The sequence below is a fragment of the Trichosurus vulpecula genome, chromosome 5, assembly GCF_011100635.1.
Source record: "Trichosurus vulpecula isolate mTriVul1 chromosome 5, mTriVul1.pri, whole genome shotgun sequence".
Lineage (NCBI taxonomy): Eukaryota > Metazoa > Chordata > Mammalia > Diprotodontia > Phalangeridae > Trichosurus > Trichosurus vulpecula.
The window spans coordinates 44,030,258-44,050,522 of NC_050577.1; the positions used below are offsets into that span (position 1 = coordinate 44,030,258).

At 50.7% G+C, this 20,265-nt stretch overlaps 1 protein-coding gene across 2 annotated transcripts; it reads right to left on the reverse strand.

The window, feature by feature from the left end:
• Nucleotides 1–1,779: 1,779 nt before the first annotated feature.
• TMEM42 (transmembrane protein 42) lies at nucleotides 1,780–19,775 on the reverse strand. 2 transcript variants are annotated; one of them, XM_036761417.1, is made up of 3 exons: nucleotides 19,420–19,775; nucleotides 5,326–5,472; nucleotides 1,780–3,630 (listed from the first exon to the last, which is right to left on the reverse strand). In XM_036761417.1, exons 1-3 carry the CDS (start codon nucleotides 19,738–19,740, stop codon nucleotides 3,490–3,492), a joined length of 609 nt encoding a protein of 202 aa, XP_036617312.1. In that variant the 5' UTR covers nucleotides 19,741–19,775; the 3' UTR covers nucleotides 1,780–3,489. The 2 variants fall into 2 exon arrangements, with proteins under 2 accessions (XP_036617312.1, XP_036617313.1); XM_036761418.1 differs by lacking the exon at nucleotides 19,420–19,775 and adding an exon at nucleotides 7,327–7,676.
• Between the last annotated feature and the right edge of the window lie 490 nt (nucleotides 19,776–20,265).

Sequence of the window (20,265 nt, forward strand, 5' to 3'; positions counted from 1 at the left end):
AATTGGGCCTGGTTGTCTCTTGGGGGTTCTTACGGCATCTGCTATCAGGACCTTCTCTCTTTCCCCAGGCCCCCCATTCTCCTCCTCCAAGTTAAAGCCTCCAAGAAGATGTTCCCAGATGCAGAGCTGGATAGGACCTTGGGTCCTACATAGAACTTCAACCACTTGCCATCCCTGGGTTACTTTTAAAGCAAGAGTCTTGGCTTCCCTAATTTTTCATGCTTTGGGGACAAATCTACTACAGCTTGGTTGTGGGGCCATTCACTTTGGTATATGTCCTGCTTTAGATAACCACTTAAGTACATAGATAATGTGTTGTAGGAGTTTGTTGCTCAGTCTCCAAGATGGTTTCTCCCAAGACATGGGCCAGACTAGAACCATGTTTGTGCTTTTTGAGGAAAGAAGAAGTTTCCCTTTCTCTCCCCCCTCCCACATCCTTTACCCCTTGCCCTGTTTTCCCAAATAGAGCACCTTAAGTTATTATTGTATCAATATTTAGTCAAGGCTCCAACAGAGCCAAGAGATAATCTTTGTAAAGCACTTAGGATGGTGCCTGGCACATAGTAGGTCTATATAAATGCTTCTTCGCTCTCCCTTCCTTCAAACAAGCCTCCCTGGGTTGACTAGATTCCCAAAGACATGGCTGACCAGTCTGTGCTCAGATATTGCACAATGTATAGTTAGATATCAGAATCCCACTGTTGGAAAGGAGATCAAAGGCCACCTTGTTCAACCCACACCTGCCCTCTATAATAGCCCCCAAGAATCGTCCAGATATCACTAGAAGACTTGCTGTGCTTCCCAGTTTCTGTGCTTTAGTGTGTGCTATTTCCCTATGTTGGGAATAGCCCCTGCTTCCCTCTCCCCACACCAACATCCACCCTTTGGTCCTCCTTGAGTTCAGCTCAAATGGCTGCATCTTCCCTGAAGCTGCTAACCAGATGGAATCCCTCCTTCCACGGGCCTCTTCTACTGTTGTCACTGTTAGGACCTTATGTTCTAGACTATTATGTTCTTCATGACCCATGACATGCTCGAGGGAGGTAGTGCCTACCTAAAATGAAGAAGTTCCTTTCATTTTGGAGTTGAGGAAATTCAGAGAAGTTAACCGACTCCTCAGTGTTAATAATGTGTCAGAGGCAGGATGGAAACCCGTGGCGTTAGCATCATGACTTGACAAGTTTTAACATCACTATAGTAAATTATTCTAATCTCACACAAGGGGCCTTTTTCCAGTTCAGTTGTTCCATGTTTGTGTCATAGAAATGAATGGGAATCATACTTTTTTGTTGTTTAGGCACAATATGGCATTGAGACATGTGAAATAATCTCTAGATTTCTTTCAATTTTGTTGTAAATTTCCTTTTCTCAATATTAACATTTCCATTCTTGCTTAAAAACCACCACCGCCACAACCACCTCTTTTTGATTGCTAGATTTATTAAGCACTTACATGCCAGACACTAAACTATACGAATACAAGCAAACAAGTGAGTTCCTCCTCTCAAGGAGCTTACAACACATAAAGAGGGACTGGGGTAAGATTTGGGGAATCAAGCCGGGGTGAAGCTGCGAAGCAGGTGGGGGCAGGGGGGAGAGAGAGCTGGGCATGAAGTAAGCACAAGCATGGTTGGGGCTCTTCAGGAAAGGGGGATCCTGGCCAGGGATTCACCAGTGAGCTGAGGAAGCCCCACAGTGGTATCAACTGTATGTTTATCAACTCTAATTTTTTTAAGAACTAAGTTTTACTTAACATTTCACTTATTCTTTGAATATCCATTATAATCATATTCCATCCTTCTCTGAACAATCTCCTTGCTTATGTTTTCCTTCTTGGGGTGACTGTTCTTTTATAGCTGAAGAGGAAGATGGGAGCCAGACTGTGTAGAGCCTCCCTAATGTACTTTGGGGGTGTTCAAATCAATCTCAGAACTGAAAGTTCTATAAAAGAATTATGAGGAAATGCAGATTCTCCTTTGAAGGCATGGGAGTGGAGGGGTGATAGGGAGTAGAGTCTACAACCACTTTGTATAGATTTATATTTAAGTACTTTATACAGTCTACAGTCATATCTGTACTTGTCTAACAAGTTGGGATGGTTCATTTTTGTCTTGATGTCACTAATACTTAGCACTGTGCTTGGCACACAGTAGGAGGTTAATAAATACTTGGGGGTTAGGAGACCCTGTAGCAGGTGCACCTGGCATTTTAGGGTCCTTTATGGTCTGGCTCCTACCTCCCTGTCCAGCCTTGTTTCATACTACCTTCTTCCATGAAGTCTATCTCCACACAAACTAGACAACTACCTGCTCCTCATTCTCCTCTTCCATTTGCCAAGGCTCTTTTCCCTACCTGTAACTCAATTCCTCCATATCTCTTCTTCCTGAAATCCTCTTTATGACCCAGCTCAGCAACCACCTCCTCTGTGAAGCCTTCCCTGATCCCTCCCTAGCTGAAAGGGACTTCTTCCTCCTCAAATTTTTTACGGCACATTGTCTTAGACTAGGGGGTCTTAACCTGGGCACCCTCCTTAAATGTTGTATGGCACATTGTCTTAGATTAAGGGTTCTTAAACTGGGCATCCATGTATTTGTTTGTTTGTTCTAATTTTTTATAACTGCATTCCAATTGAGTTTCTTTTCTAATTCTATGTATTTTGTTTTATTGTTTTTAAAATCTTATTCTGAGAAGGGATCCATAGGCTTCACCAGCCTGCCAATGTCCCCAAAAAGGTTAAGAAACCCTGGTCTTAGATCTTTTCTTTGCTTTTATCCCTTCCCTCCTTTTTTGGGGGGGGTGCTTTTATCACTTTCTAACCAGTATCATTCTTTTTTGTCCCCTCTCAAACAGACTGCATATCCCTCAATGGCAGGGAATGGCATCTTCTCACTAGTTTGGTTTCCAGAGCCTTGTCTAGCCTAGGTGCTTAGCAGTTGTTATTGGCACATAGCAACACCAACTGACCATAAATCCCCATTCAATTAAGATTTATGGTTTGTGATAAACATACTACTGGTGTCACTGGAGCTCCACAGAGAGAGAAAGCAAGACAAACTCGGACCCAAGGTCAATCCCAAGGTCAGCCTTCTCCATTCTGTCTAGGATGCCCCAAGGAGAAACACTCACCAGAGGCAAAGCCTCTTCCTGACATCTGTCCCCTGGGCACAAGGAACATCTGAACATCAACTCCAGCAAGAACAATGCTTTCTCCCTGGGGTTTCTAGACTTCTAGCGGAATTTCTCAACTGAGTTAGAGGCAAAATGCACTTGCCAGAGGCCTAGTGGCACAAGCACGCCCTGCCTGAAGAGATCCTTAAAGCATGAATCAATCAGATGGTATCTAGCACTGGTTTCTTCCATGGATAGGAATTAAAACAACAACAACAACAATGGGACAACACTGCTCCCCAGAACTCAGTGGCCCTCTGGAGGCCTGGGGTTTGGGAGGGCTGACGAGAGCACGAGGAACGTTGGCTTGCGGGTCTGTCCCTACTGGTTCTTCTTTTCCTCCAGCTCCTCTTCAGCGGCCGAGCTTAAGTGCATCAGTGCGAGTCCATAGAGGATGAGGACGACTCCAGCCCACCACATCACGGCGCAGTACTCTCCATACAACAGGTAACCCAGGAAGGCCTGAAGGGGCAGAGGACACGGAGGGGGGAAAACACATTAATTCAGTTCCTCTTGTTGGGCAGCCTCGACAAATTGGTCTCAGTGCAGAGGATTCCTTGTCCACTAGCCTGGGGCCTGTTATGGAAATATGCTTTGTCAACCCAAGCCGATTTGATACCAAGGGAGCCCCCGAAGCTCCACCTACCATCCCCAAGTCCTTGGGGTTCTAACCAACCAGAAGACTCTCTTAGCAAACAGTGCATGCTCTCCTAGCTACTCATCACAGGCTGAGCCCTGGGAAATAGAGGAAGGATGTTGCCTTATATCCAGCCCCTACTTAGCAAAGGTTTGCTTGAGTGTGATGCCAGGCAGCATTGGGACATGGGGACGCAGGATCATGGGTCTAGCGCTCAAAGGGCCTTCAGGGGTCACTCAGTCTCATTGTTTTGTTTTACAGATGGAGACATTGAGGTTTGAGAGAAACTAAGGGACTTGCCCACAGTAGCACAAGTATTCAGTAGTAGAGCCGAGATTCAAACCCAGGGGCAGGGCCCTTTCTACTACAAATGTGAGCTACTAGTACCATAACTGCCTCAGTTTCTCCCTCTGCTCCCTCATAGCTCCACTCTGTCCCACTGAAAAGGAGAGATGAGTGAAACATGTAGTCAGTACTAGCGTTTTCATGTATGCTCTGGAATCTTAGAAGCAAAATTCCCAATGTAGCAGCAGCCCCCTCTGCTAGAGCCTGCAATGAATGAGGTGGCTTAGCCATGATTTCATTCTATGTTTTCAGGCCCCCTTGTGGGCAGCCATGCTAATTGCTCCATCACAGGCTCTCAGAGACCCTGCAGGTTCTCCTAGGCTGGAAAGGAAGGTCACATGAGCCTTAGGATGGAAGGCCTGCCTCCCATCTGAGGACCAGCCTCACTAGGTCTGGAGAGCCTCTAATCGGCTCTGTCTTAGCCACACAAGTACCTCATCATGTGCGTAGGGCCTAAATGTAGTTGGCCACAAGACCAGGGATTGTTTTCATAATAGTTCAAGCCAAGTCAAGAAGCATTTATTGAGCACCTGCCAAAAAAGAACATTAGTGCCTGTTCTCAAGGAGCTCATAAAACAACAGCCTGCTAAAGGGGAGAGGACTTAAGCTATGCCTTGGTGGATAGTATACCCACACAGATGGGTAGAAATCAGCAATCCTCAGAGAAGTTATAAAACTTTGTCAGTATGATTGGATCTCAACAAACAGGTATCATTTCATTTTTTTGTAATCCACATCTGTGATTCCACTGGTATGGGAAAGTCTCAGTCTAGAAACTTCCTCTCCTAATGCATATTAACACTTCATCTAGGACAGTCTTGGCAAGTTGCAGCTGGCACTGAGGTTAAACAATTTTCCCTGGGTCACAGAGCTAGTCTATAACAAAGGGCAGGACATGAATTTGTGATCTCTCAAGAGCCCTGCCCCTTCCCTTCCTTTCCTTTCCCTTCCCTTCTCTTCTCTAGATTTTCCTTGATTTATAAAATGAGGAGGCTGGACTAAATGACTCTAACCATCCCTTCCAGGTCTAAATATTTACTGGCTCCAGGACTGGCCCTCTCCTGTGTACACTACCCATGCCACCTGGTTGTTTTTTATTTCACATACCAAGAAACAGAGCTCAGAGAAATTAAGGGCATTGTACAGGCCCCAGTCCATAGGCACTGGTCACTTACCGAGGCAATGATGTTAGAAGCAGTCATTGTCAGCGAGGCGGTGGCAGAAGATGTAGAAATACTGAGCGCCTTGGAAAAGAAGGCCCACATGAGGGAGTTGCTGACAATCATCAAAGAAAAGGCCATCAGCCGGAACATCAGGGTCAGCTGCAGGGAAGTGAAAGATGCCCAAAAGATTCACTTGAAGGGGCAGGACCTTACAGAATATTTTCACCAATGAGACACTGATGCAAAATAAGAGGGTCTCTGAAGCCCCTCGTTCTAAATCCCAGGGTCCTAAGAATGGGCATTTCTATTCAGACACCTACACCACGTTCTCTTAGGCGTCCAGCAGGACACAATGGGTGAGATACAGAGCTGGGAAGCAAGGTATCAGGGAGCGGAAGGCCTCTTAGGGGAACTGGACACAAACGCAATACAGTCACACACGTTAGAATGCAAATGAGATAATAGAAGTAAGTAGTTTCGAAAACCTTAAATGGCTATGCAAATACCCATGGTTATTCTACCGGTGGCAGGGACTGCATCACCAAAAGAACAATAGATGGTGAGGGACACAAGAGAATAATGACAAATACCAGAAATCTGAGTCGAGGATAGAGGGACATTGATTACTGCGGAATCCTTGATCTTGAGGGGGAATGTGAGGAGGAGGAGCTGACATTCTCTCTCAGACACAAGACTCTGCAGTATTATCCGTTTAAATCAGGGCTTTGGCCAGCGTGGACAAAGTCACCTTTCCTTCCGCAAACCTGCCCCCAACAAAAATCCAGTTCCTCTGTGAGAGAGGATGCAGAGTCATACGCCCCTCCCCCCTCAATCGCTCTCCAAGGGGGAAATACGGCGGGGTCTGGCCCCCTCTATTCATCAGTTCTGCGCGGAGGAGGCGCTACGGGGGCGTTAGCCTCCACTGCCTCCCCAGTAGCAGGTCTGCTCCGAGGGAGTACTGCAGAGGGATCCGTCCAACCCCCATTCAGCTCTGCTGGGGGCGGGGAAGGGCGCATAGGGTCCACCCCCGCCCTCCATCCGTAATCTCTTTCCGAGGGGGTGCAGTAGAGGGGGTATGCCCCCGATCCCCCACCCCCATCTGCAGAGCTATTTGGAGAACTCTTTTCAGAGGAGTTCGCCTTCCTCTCCCCTCCGCCACCCACGTCAGTCACGTTCTAAGGGGGTGCTGCAGAAGGGCACCCCACCGTCTTCGCAGATGCAGTCCTGCTCGGAGTGCGGCTGTAAAAGGATTTTCCCGCCCGCCCCCCACCCTGCAGTCCGGCTCTGAGGGGACTGCGGAGGGCTCAGTCCCCGCCCCTTCCCTGCCCACAGTCCCGCTCCGCTCGGACTCTGCAGAAGTCTCAGTCCCCGCCCCTTCCCCACTCCGCAGTCCTATTCCGAGGGGGCGCTGCAGAGAGCTCAGCCTCCGCCCCCTCCCGACGCTGCAGTTCTGCTCTGAGGGGGCGCAGCAGAGGGCTCAGCCACCGCCCCCTCTCCACTCCGCAGTGCGGCTCCGAGGGGCTCTGCAGGGAGCTCAGCCCCCTCCCTTTCCCCACTCCTCAGTCCCGCTCCGAGGGGCGCTGCAGAGGGGTCCTCCTCGCCCGCATTCCTACTCGAAGGGAGACCTGCAGAGGGCTCTGCACCCGTCCCCTCCTCACCCCGCAGTCCCGCTCCCAGGGGCGCTGCAGAGGGCTCAGCCCCCTCCCTTTCCCCACTCCTCTGTCCCGCTCCGAGGGGCGCTGCAGAGGGCTCAGCCCCCTCCCTTTCCTCACACCGCAGTCCCGTTCCGAGGGGGCTCTGCAGAGAGCTCAATCCCCGCCCTCTCCTCACCCAGCAGTCCCTCTCCGAGGGGCACTGCAGAGGGCGCCCCCTCCCCAGACGTCGCGCCCTACCGGTCATCTGCTCTGCATGGGGCACCTCCCCCCTCCCCGCCAGCACCCTGGACAGCGGGTGCTGCTGCTTCCCTCCCGCCCTGCCCGCCTGCCCGCCTGCTGGCCCGGCTCCGGCTCTTACCCAGGCCTGCATGGCGGGCGGGTAAGGGAGCTCCTGATCGTCCGCCCCCTCCAGGCTCCGGAATGTCGGCTTCAGGGCCAGCTTGGCGAAGGCGGCCCCGAAGGCTCCCAAGTTTCCGGCCGCGATGGAGCAGAAAGCCGAGCCCCAGCGGAGCCGAGCCAGGGCGCTGGGTCCCAGGACGGCCTCCATCGCTTCTGGCACCGGGAGCGGGAGGGCGACGGGGTCTGCGGCGGAGCCGGAGCCGGGAGCCGAGGCCGAGCCCGAGCCTTTGCCGGGGCTCCGTCTTCTGCGACAACTACGCCCCCGCGCCGCCATAGGCTACCTGCTTCACGTGACTTCTGCGGCAAAGTGACTAGCTCTGGGTGAGCTCACCCTTCTCTGAGCCCGAGGCTCCTCCTCCTGCCCCGTCCCCGCCCCGCCCCCGCGGCTCTGCGTGGGAGGCAGGGGGGTGGGGGTGAGGGTTGCTTCTGTTCTCATCTCTGAGCATCCTGGGGATGCAGGAGGCGAGGCAGCCTCAGGGCCAGACCCAGGGCCACTGACCTAGGGCAGTAGGGTTTAGGGATTGTTTGGCTCAGTGCTCTTTCTGCCCTCTGAGTTTCACTGACTCTTTTTCTTTTGTCACGATTCTTTTTTGAACCCCTCTTTCTCCCTCCCTGCCATAAATAGGGGAGTTTCACTGCTCACCCAGATTAAAAACAATAGCAAATAACTACCATTTCTAGAAAAGCGATACTTCCTCGATTCCTGACTGCAGGTGCACCACGTCACACCTACAGTCTCCCACAGCAAGAAGGAAAGGATGGAGGTATATCTTTCTTTTCCCCTGGGCCAAACGTCATCATAATTACAAGGTTTCCAGTTTCCTTTCCTACCTTAGGTTTTACATGGCTGTAATCATTCAATTTTTCCTAGTTTTGCTTAATTCATTCCACCTCGATCACGTGTCTTCCTTTGTTTCTTTAATCCAGCATATCCTTTTTTCTTGTGGCATAGTAATGTTTCCGTACATTCAAGTAGCCGAATGTGTTTAGCCTTTACCTCATCAATGCAATCCCCTTCATCTGTTAGCAAGAAACCGAAGCTCAGATTCGGGAAGTCACCTATCAAAGGTCGTTAACTTAGCAAATCAGACTGTTTCCAATGGTGCAGTGCAGGACTTCCTTCAAGGCTCAGCTCAAGTGTTACCTCCTCCACAGAGCCTTTTCTGGTCAACATGGCTGAAAGTGAGTTTTTATCCCCTCCCTCCAACAGTGGAAAGAGCACTTGTTTTGGAATCGAAAGCAAGTCACTTCTTTTTTCTGCCTCGGTGGCCCCCTTCTGTGAGATGAGAGGCCAGAGCACATCTAATATCCCCTCCAACTCTAAATTCTATGATTCTCAAATGTCCTCATGAGATCAAATTGGCTGGATCCCTCCTTTGTTCTTTACTAGGTTGTAAACACCAGAGCATAGGGCTGCTGTCTATCCTTAACAGGCTTACAGTCGTTGATGGGGGGTGGGGATGAATTGTATATGTATATAGGGAACTAATACAGGCAGAAAGTGAGAGGATAAAGGAGAATCTGGTATTGAGAGACAGCATAGAGGAAATATGAGTTGCAGGAAACCAGGGAAGTTTGGAGTCAACAGTGAAGAGAGAGAACATTCCAGGCATGGGGAGAGCTTGGCCAAATGATCAGTGAAGAATTAGAGTGTCATGTGTGAGGAACAAGCCAGTTTAGATGGATTATAGAAAGAGTGGAGATAAATAAAATGTAAGAAGATTGGAAAGGAGGTGCAGTAGATAGATCACCAGCCCTGGAGTCAGGAGGACCTGAGTTCAAATCAGGTCTCAGACACTTACTGGGCAAGTCACTTCACCTCAATTGCCTAAAAAGAAAAAAGACTGGAAAGGTAGGAAGGGTCCAAGTCATGGGGGACTTAAATGACAGAGGACTTTATATTCAATTTTGAGGGTAAATGGGAGCCACTAGACTATCTTGAGTACGGAGTGGGGTAACATGGTCAGATATGGGTTTTAGGAAAATCACATTAGAATGGGAAGAGGCTTGAGGCAGAGAAATCAATTAGAAGGTTACTGCGATAGTAAAGGTGAGAGGTGATTTGGATCTGAAACAAAGTGTTTGTGTGAGCTGAAAGAAAAGAATATAAATGGAAGGTGTTGTGAGGGTCCAAAAGGCAAGATTTGCCAAGAGTTTGCATGTGTGGGGTGAATGCCAATGAGAAGTTGAGCTTGACACTGAGATTATGAGCTACTAAATGCCCTATGGAGAAACACAGCATCAGCGTGCTTGAAACGAGGTCTTTGTGCCTCCAAGACCAGCCCTCATAGCTTTTTCTGTGAGTTAGTTACTCAATGAGTTTGTTTTGTTTTTAGATCTGAGATTTCACTTGCCAGATCTCTAGAATTTACAGCCTGAGTGTGTTGGTACTTACAGAGACAATAAAGATAAATGACTTGCCCAGAGTCACATGATTCTCAAGTGTCAAAGGCAAGGCTTGAACCCAGGTTTTCCTGACTCCATGGTCTGCCCTCCACCCACAGAATTACACATATAGTCAGTCTTCACCCTCCACTCTTCCTCACCCTACATGTTCAATTCTTTTCCCAGTCTTGTCAATCCTACTTCCTCGACTTCTCTTGAATCTATCCCTTCACTGTAGTCACATAGCCACTCCTTTAGATTAGGCCCTTCCTAGACTACTGCAACAGCCTCCTGACTGGACTTCCTTTCAGTCCCTTCCTTCTCCTGGTCTTCTCCCCAAAACACCCAAAGTCAAACTTTGAAGACAGATTTGACCAAGTAATTTCCATACTATGCAAACTTCTATGGCTCCCTACTGATTCTAGGATAAAATATTAACCCCCTTTTAACATTTAAAGTCCCTCACAGTTTGGCTCCATTTTACCTTTGGAGGGTCATTAAACATATGCACACACACCATGCTCCAGCCTACTTCCTATTGGCCACAAATGACAGTTCATCTCCTGTTTTCATGCATTTCCATGGGCTAATGCCAATGGCTGAATGTAATACCTACTTTACATCTTAGAATCCATTTCTCTCTTAAAAGCTTAGCTCAAGTGCCAGGTCCTCCAAAAGGCCTTTCTGGACCCCCACAAGCTTTTTAATCCTTCTGATACATTACTTGGCTCAGAGTAGGATCTTAATAAATTTTTGTTGCATGCATAAATTAATACTTTAGAGTGAATAAATGAAGACTTGGTCTGCCACTTCTGACAACATGCCAACCCTTGTTGTGCAATATTGTGAACAAAAAAGAGAAAACAGGGATTAGAACAAAATCCACATCAGTGAATAAATAAGCATTTATTAAGTGCCCCCTACGTGACAGACTGGGTATCCCAAGACAAAACAGAAGTCTCTGACCTCAAGGACCTCCCATCCTAAAGGGGAAGGCAACAGATACAAAGTATCTTTATAGATTTAGAGCTAGAAAGGACTCTGGAGGAAACTGAATCCAACCTACCCACTGTATAGAAGAAGAAATTGAGGCATAGAGTAATGAAGACTCACAGAGTCACAAGACTAGTGTTTGAGGTAGGATTGAAACTCAGGACTTTTGGAATCCAAATTCAGCCCTCAACAAACTCTGCAACCTCATAGCAACAAAAAAAGAAATGTGGTGCCCTCTGAAATCACATCTCTGCCTCCCCCACACCAATTTAGGGATTTTGGATTCCAGAGCCAAAGTTTTAAAAACAGCCACCTAAAACTAGAGCGCTGTGAAAAACAAACAGCCTGGGGCACAGGAGAACCAAAAACTAGCAAAAGCCCCAATAAGAGGCTGCTGCCCTTCTATTCTAGGATTTAAATGATTCATCACCGATGGTAACCTCCTGCTGCAGAGCCCAGTGGAGAAGGGGCAAGACAGGGCTGGGAGAGGGCCAGTGCTGAGTACCAGTTACCACACAACAGGGAAGGACCTCAGCAACACTACATAGGTGTCTTTTTGTTTTTCTCCATCCTTCCTCTGACTCTTCATTCTCATTCTTCTTAAATCACAGCTCATACCCCAATCACTGCCCTACTTGGCAAATTCCAGTGGCTCCCAATCACCTAAAGGACCAAATAGAAAATCTTACTGGCACTCCAAGCTCTTCATTAGCTGCCCTTTCCTCACTTTTCCAGTCTTCTCACACTTTACCTGTTCCCATGTATTTTATGCAGTGACATTGGCCTCATTGCTTTTCATCCCACAGGCTATTCCACATTCAGACTGTTGACATTTTCACTGGTTCCCACCTTCTCTCTCTCTCTCTCTCTCTCTCTCTCTCTCTCTCTCTCTCTCTCTCTCTCTCTCTCTCCCTCCCTCTCTCCTCTCTTCTCCCCCTCTTTCTGTTTCTCTGTCTCTTCCCCTCCCCTTTCTTTGTCTCCTGGCTTCCCTAAAATTCCAGCTAAAGCCCTACCTTATACAGAAAGATTTTGCCAATTATCTTTAATTCTAGAGCCTTCTCACAGTTGATTATATCCAATTTGTTCTCTACATATTCTTTTTTTTTTTGTATTGTTGTTTGAATGTTATCTCCCCCATTCAGAATAGGGACTGTCTTTTGACTTATTCATTAACCGCCTACTAAGGTGTCAGGCATTGTACTGAGTGCAGGGGATACAAAAGATGTTTGACTGACATAGTTCCAGTAGATTCTTGGAAACAAAGAGGAAGCAATAAAACCTGGGATCCAGTATGAAACCCTGCTATAGTAGAACTCTCCATTGGGAACAAAGCCCTCAGGATGCTCCGTGGTTTAAATAGACTCCCTCTCTCCTCCCCATCTCCACATCTTCCAGCAGTTCAAGCAACTGGTGTCCAAGCTAGAAAGGTCTGCAGCCATCACCCAATTTAACAGTGGAACAGAACTAAACAGTGTCTGCCTAACAGAACAAGGACCTCCATGACAAGAAATCTTTCAGCCTCTTTTTTTTTTTTTGAAAAGCTACAGAGACGGGGAACTCCACAATATCTAAGGTAACCTACTTTACCTTGGGAAATATCTAATTATTTGAAAAATGTTTCCTTTTATCCAGAGGAAATCTTTTTCACCGTCCACTCAGTGAGTCCCCCTAGTTCTGTTCTCTGAGGACAAACAAAAGCAACCTAATCTCTCCTCTACCTGACATCACCTCAAATGTTCTAGGCTAAACGTTCCCCCTTCGTTAATCGGATTCTCACTTGATTGCTGGTGCCCCCATCCTATTTGAACCTTGGATGCGGTCCAGACTATCGATGGTTTTCCCTGAAAAACGGCCACCACAAAAGTGAAGAGGAGTCTAAGTTCCCTTCCTTCCCGACCTAACCCAGGATGGCAGGCACTACGCCAAGCCGTCCTTCCCTTCCGTCACTTCTGTGGCTCCCCCCACCCCCAGTCCTGCTCCTACTAGGACTCTTGCTGAGGGGTACTTAGCCGCCACCTCCACCATATCCCAGTCAGTCCCGCTCCGAGGGAAAGCAGCAGAAGGGTCAACTCCCCGCCCGCCCCCCGCCCAGTCAGTCTCGGAGGGAGCACTGCGGAGGGTTCCGCCCCCAATCCTGCAGTCGGTTCCTCCCCAGCTCTTGCAGTCCTGCTCGGAGGAGCACTAGAGAGGGCTCCCTCACTGCCCCTGCGGTCTCACTCTGAGAGGCCGCTGCAGAAGGGTCTGTCCCAACCCCCTTCCCACCCGGCAGACACACTCCGAGGGGGCACTGCAGAGGAGTCCACCCCAGCTCCTTCCTCACCCCACAACCCTACTCGGAGGAGGTGCTGCAGAGGGCTCAGCCCCCGTCCCTTTCCCACCCCGAAGTCGCGCTCCGAGGGGGTGCTGCAGAGGGATCCTCCCCACACCGCTGTTCCGCTCCGAAGGGGTGCTGCAGGGGACTCAGCCCCTGCCCTCTCCCCACTCCGCAATCCTCCGAGGGGGCGCTGCAGAGAGCTCAGCCCCCGCCCCCTCCCCATGCTGAAGTTCTAATGGGGGGGGGGGCGCTGCAGAAGGCTCAGCCCCCACCCGCTTCCCACACTGCAGTCCCGCTCGGAGGGGCGTTGCAGAGGGGTCCTCCTCGCCCGCAGTCCTACTCGAAGGGGGCGCTGCAGAGGGTTCAGCCTCCTCCCCTCCCCACTCCGCAGTCCTCCGAGGGGGCGCTGCAGAGAGCTCAGCCCCAGCCCCCTCCCCACGCTGCAGTTCTACTGCGGGGTGGGGGGGGCGCAGCAGAGGGCTCAGCCCCTGCCCCTTCCCCACCCCTCAGTCCCGCTCCGAGGGGCGTTGCAGGGGGGGTCCTCTTCGCCCGCAGTCCTACTCGAAGGGGGCGCTGCAGAGGGCTCAGCCCCAGCCCCCTCCCCACGCTGCAGTTCTAACGGGGGGGGGGGGACGCTGCAGAGGGCTCAGCCCCCACCCGCTTCCCGCACTGCAGTCCCGCTCGGAGGGGAGGCTGCAGAGGGGTCCTCCCCACCCCTCAGTCCCGCTCCGAGGGGAGCTGCAGAGGTGTCCTCCACGCACGCAGTCCTACTCGAAGGGGGCACTGCAGAGAGCTCAGCCCCCGCCCCCTCCCCACCCTCATTACTGCTCCGAGCTGGCGTTGCCGAGGGGTCCTCCCCACGCCTCTGTCCTACTCGGAGGGGGCCTGCAGAGGGCTCAATCCCCACCCCCTCCTTACCCCTCATCCCTCTCCTAGGTCGCCCCTCCCCAGAAGTCGCGCCCTTTCAGTCATCTGCTCTGCAGGGGGCACCTCCCCCCTCTCCGCCCTGCCAGCACCCTGGACAGCGGGTGCCACTGCTCCCCTCCAGCCCTGCCCGCCTGCCCGCCTGCCCGCCTGCTGGCCCGGCTCCGGCTCTTACCCAGGCCTGCATGGCGGGCGGGTAAGGGAGCTCCTGATCGTCCGTCCCCTCCAGGCTCCGGAACGTCGGCTTCAGGGCCAACTTGGCGAAGGCGGCCCCGAAGGCTCCCAAGTTTCCGGCCGCGATGGAGCAGAAGGCCGAGCCCCAGCGGAGCCGAGCCAGGGCGCTGGGTCCCAGGACGGCCTCCATCGCCTCTGGCACCGGGAGCGGGAGCGGGAGTGGGAGCGCGACGGGACCGGTGGCGGAGCCGGAGCCGGTAGCCAAGGCCGAGCCCGAGCCTTTGCCGGGGCTCCGTCTCCTTCGGCAACTACGCCCCCGCGCCGCCATAGGCTACCTGCTTCACGTGACTTCTGCGGGAAAGTGACTAGCTCTGGGTGAGTTCACCCTTCTCTGAGCCCGAGGCTCCTCCTCCTGCCCCGCCCCCCCCGTCTCGCCCCGCCCTCACCCCGCCCCCGCAACTCTGCGTGAGCCGGGAGGTAGAAGGATGAGATGCTTCTGTTCTCATCTCTGAGCAACCTGGGGATGCAGGAGGCGAGGCAGCCTCAGGACCCGACCCAGGGCCACTGACCTAGGGTTTGGGGGCATGGGGATCGTCTGGTCCAGTGCTCTTTCTGCCCTTTGGGTTTCACTGACGCTTTTTCTTTTGTCACGATTTTTTTTCTGAACCCTCTCTTCCCCTCCGCCCCGCAAAATTCAGGGAAGCTTCACTGTTCACACTGATTTAACAACAAAACCAGTCCATGAAAAATGACGCTTCATGGGCTCCTGCTGCAAATCCGCTTTTCCCTCTCACAATCTTCCCCTTCTCTAAGAAAAGGTGTCTTTCTTTTCCTGAGGCCAACGTGAAGGCCAGATGCAGGAGGTCACTCATTCAAGGTTTTTGCTTTGAGAATTAGACCTTGCCCAATGGTGCGGCACTTCAATCACCCCTCCACCATGATGCCTCACCTTATCAATACAAAGTGAACTTCTCCTTTCCTCAGAGGAGAGAGCACGTTTTGGAAGAAGCCAGGAACTCATATCTTGAATTTGGCATTTAATAGTTCTGTGTCCTTGGGTAAGTAATTTCCTCCCTCTTTCAACGTTCCCATCTGTGAGATGACAGATTAGATGATTCCTAAGGTCCACTCCAATTGTAAAGTGTAGGGTTCTCTAATTTCTTTGTGGGACTTTGTGAACTTCTTCTTTTTCCTCTATTGGACTGATGTTCTAGGCCCTGGCCTTACCAAGGACACAGCACAGGTACTCTCTCTGATGTTAACCAGCTTAATGCCATTAACAGCAGATATGAAACATGGACACAAGTAATCGTGAGACAGGCAGAATGTGGCAGGGTAAAGGGAGCCCTGTATTGAGGGGTAGTATGTCAGGTACGTTATCTGTTGGGAGTCACAGATGAAGAGGGAGGACATTCTAGACAAGGGGACAGAACGGCTAAATGCAGAGAATCAGAAGACGGAGTGTTCCTGTGTGAGAAACATCAAGTAGGGCAGTAAAGATGGATAGAATGCAAAATGAATGGAAAAGTGCCCAAGTTGTGAAGGACTTTAAATGACAGAGGACTTCAAATTTGATGCTAGAAGTAACAGGAGCACTGAAGTGTATGGAATGAAGGCAGAGTTGACATGCATAGATTTGACCTTCAGGGAAATCTAACTGGAAAATGGATTGGATTCAAGAAAGACTTGAGCCAGGGAGAGCAATTAGAAGACCACTGACAATATGAGAGATGACGAGGTTTTGAACTAGGGTTGTGGAGAAAAGGGGGCACATAGATAGAAGAGATGCGGCAAAGGTAAAAATGACAAGATTTGACAGAGGTTGGATATGTGAGGTGAGTGTCCCTGAGGAGTTGAGGATGACGCTGAAACAGCGTGCAATTTATTAAGTGACTTACCCAGAAGCCCATCGAGCTCGTGTCTTCCTGTCTCCATGACCAATTCTGACTGCTGTATCAGTGTGTTACTTACCTTTTTTTTTTTTTTTTGCTTAGACCTCAGATTTCATCTGCAACTCATATGTAACTCATAGTCTAAGAGCATTTGTACTCTTTGTGGCACTGGAGGCCAAGACCTTGTCTAGAGCTAAACAACTGGCATGTGTCAAAAGCAGGACATGAGTCCAGATGCTCCTGATTCTCAGGCCTAACCTCCACACACTAAGTAATACAGCCTTCTGGCAGCTATTCATGTTCACAGCCTCAGTCATCACGGACTCTCCACTTCACCCTTACTCTCAATATCCAGTCCCTTTCCAAGTCTAGTCAATTAGAATTCCACAACCTCTCTTGCATCCATCCCATCTCTCCATTCCCACAGTCACTCCCCTAGTCCAGATTCTTATTGCTGCTCACCTAGCAATAGCTTCCTAACTGGTCTGGCCTCCAATCCCTCCTCTCTCCAATTCATCCCCCACATGGCTACCAAAGCAATACTCCCAAAAGACAGGTTGGACCAAGAAATCCCCATACTATAAAAGCTTCAGTGCCTCCCTATTGGCTCTAGGACAAAATATAAATTACTATTTAGCATTTCAATGCCCTTCACAATCTGGCTCCAGCCTACCTTTCCAGGGTTATTACACATTACACTCATACACTACATTCCAGGCTACCTTCTATTCCCTATACATGACAGTCTGCCTCCTGTCTTCATGCATTTGAACAGCCTATTCTGCCATGCCTGGAATGGATTCCCTCCTCAGCCTCTTTGAATCCCTCCTTACTTCCCAAGCTCTCAGATCAACTGCTCCCTCTGACTTAAGGCTTTTCTGGATCCTACCAGCTACTAGCGCTCTTATAAAAGTACTTTGACCACAGTAGGTGCTTAATTAATGCTTGTTGAACAAATACTCTTGGAACACAAAACTGTATTGTGAATAAATGAATAAGTGGCCTGCCCCTTCTGAGATGTTGCCAGGCATTGTTGTAGAATACTGTGAACCAAAAGGAGGGAATGGTGATTGGGATAAAATCTGTATCAATTAGTCAATAAACTCTATTAAGTCCCCATTATCTGACAGGCACTGGGTATAGACAAAAAAAGAAACAGTACCTTTGAGGGCCTTACATTCTAAAGGGGGAGGGGCAACATATACCAAGGATGGTTATACATTTAGGGCAGAAAGGGGCTTTAGATGCCATTGAATACAACCCACTTAAAGATGAACAAGGAAACTGAGGAATACAGAGATTAAGTGACTTGTCAAAGGTCACAAAGGTAATAGTGTTGGAAGTGGGATTAGAATTCAGGTCTTTCTGACTCTAAAGGAAGCATGATAAACACTATTCTGTCTAGTGAAAGCTTTTTTAAAAAAGTGATATTGTCCAAAAAGACCCCTGTTTTACTTTCACATGAATTTAGGGGCTCAAATTCCCAAAGCCAAAATATGAAAATAGGTAAACAATTCTATAGCTTGATGAAAAAAAAACTCAGGCTATAGTAGCATCAGCAACTGGCACATGCCCCTTTCAGAGGCTGTTGCCTTTCTAATTGGTCTAGGACACAAAATGGTTCACCATCCAACTAGTCAACTTCTTCTGCAGAACCCAGAGGTCTGGGTGAGGACCAACAGGTGACAAAGAGTCACTGGGTGTCAATCAGCTCTAATTGGGGAGAACTTTGGCAACACTGCGTGGGCTGACCCTTGTTCAAGTGACTGAGTCTCCTCCCTATCCCTGACACTCCACTGTGGGAATTTCAGCACCAGTTTAGAAAATGGAAGATGGCAAGGGAACCCAAGATATCAATGCAAACCTTGATAAGATAGAAATGTCAACTGGGAATAAAAACCTTAAGATTCTCTGAGGCTTAAACATTCATTCTCCTCTATCTCCATATCTTCAAGTAATTCGAATATCTGGGGTCTCCGTTAGAAAGGTCCTCAGAAGTCACTCACAACCCACATAGAGACAGTACTGCCCTCTGAAACATCCCTGACCAGAGGTCATCTTGTTGAAGGACTCTGGAGATGGGAGACTCTGGACTTAATAAGACAACAAGTTCTATCTTGGGAAAGCTCTAATTGTTTGTAAATGTCCCCTTTTATTAAGGTGAAATCATTCTTTTTGCTATCCTACAGTGAGTTCTCCTAGTTCTGTTCCGTTCAAGCAAAAGGAGTCTAACAGCTTCTCCACCTAATATCCCTTCAGATGTTTCAACGCAGCCATATGTCCCTGTGTCATTCACACTCCTAGTCTTTTCTCTAGGCTAAACATTTTTCCTTTCCTTAACCAGGTCCTCATTTGGTTGCCAATGCCGCCCCCATCCTGGTTGAACCCTGGATGTCCTCCAGGCTGTCTATGGTTCTTCCCCAAACATGGCCCTCACAATAGCGCAGAAACGTCTAAGCGTCTTTATTTTACAACCTCACTCAGGATGGCTGGCACTGCACCAAGCCATCCCTCTTCCCTCTTGCCATTCCTCAGGCTCCACCCCTCTTAGTTCCCTTCCCACCCCGTCTTGCTCAGAAGTGGGGCTTCAGAGGGGTCTGCTCCCACCTCCACCCCAGTCCTGCTTCCTCGAGGGTGCTGTAGAGTGGTCGCCCTCGCCCCCACCCCAATCCCTCTCCGATGAGGCGCTGCAGAGGGGTCTACCCCCGCCTCTGCTGCAGCCGCAGTCCAGCTTGGGGGGGCGGGGGAGGCTGCAAAGGGGTTCACCCCCGCCTCTTACTCAGAGGCAGTCCTGCTCCAAGAGGGTGCTGTAGAAGGGTCGTCCCCATCCCCGCACCCCTAGCCCTCAGTCCTACTCGCGGAGGGCACTACAGATGGGTGGTCCCCACCTCCGCACTCTCCACTCACAGTCCTGCTCCAAGGGGCGCTGCAGAAGGGTCCTCCCTGTCCCAGCCCCCTCCCCATCTCGCAGTCTTACTCCGAGGGGGCGCTGCAGAGGATTCCACCCCGGCCCCTTCCCCACTCCGCAGTCCCGCTCCGAGGGGTCGCTGCAGGGGGGTCTACCTCAAACACCTCCCACCCTGCAGTCCGGCTCCGAGTCGGTGCTGCGGAGGGGTCCGCCCCGCTAGCAGTTCTACTCGGAGGGGGCGCTGCGGAGGTATCTTCCCCCTCCCTTCCCACTCCCCGCAGTCCCGCTGCGAGGGGCGCTGCAGAGGTCGCCCCCTCCCCAGACGTCGCGCCCCATCAGTCATCTGCTCTGCAGGGGGCACCTCCCCCTTCCCCTCCCTGCCAGCACCCTGGACAGCGGGTGCTGCTGCTTCCCTCCCGCCCTGCCCGCCTGCCCGCCTGCTGGCCCGGCTCCGGCTCTTACCCAGGCCTGCATGGCGGGCGGGTAAGGGAGCTCCTGTTCGTCCGTCCCCTCCAGGCTCCGGAACGTCGGCTTCAGGGCCAGCTTGGCGAAGGCGGCCCCGAAGGCTCCCAAGTTTCCGGCCGCGATGGAGCAGAAGGCCGAGCCCCAGCGGAGCCGAGCCAGGGCGCTGGGTCCCAGGACGGCCTCCATCGCCTCTGGCACCGGGAGCGGGAGCGGGAGGGCGACGGGGTCTGCGGCGGAGCCGGAGCCGGGAGCCAAGGCCGAGCCCGAGCCTTTGCCGGGGCTCCGTCTTCTTCGGCAACTACGCCCCCGCGCCGCCATAGGCTACCTGCTTCACGTGACTTCTGCAGGAAAGTGACTAGCTCTGGTGAGCTCACCCTCCTCTGAGCCCGAGGCTCCTCCTCCTGCCCCGCCCAGTCCCATCTCGCCCCGCCTCCGAGGTTCTGCGTGGGAGGGTTGCTTCTGTTCTCATCTCTGAGCATCCTGGGGATGCAGGAGGCGAGGCAGCCTCAGGGCCGGACCTAGGACCACTGACCTAGGGCTAGGGGGTGCCTTAATCAAAAAGCGCTGTCGTCACTACGCCAGTAGGCTTCTATTGGCTTTTGAGTGTTAGTCTGACTAGACAGTCTTTTCCTCCTCATTCATCTATAGCTGCTCAAACCAGATTGCTAAGACAGGTTTGAGCACCTATCTGCAAATGCTTCATGGGTTCTACAGCAAACTAGATGTTCTCCTTTAGTACTGAATGCCCTTCACAATCTGACCTCTACATAATGCCTTTCTTGATTCCACCATCTACTAATGCTACTGCTCTATTAAGTCGGCACATAGATGATTACTTCATAC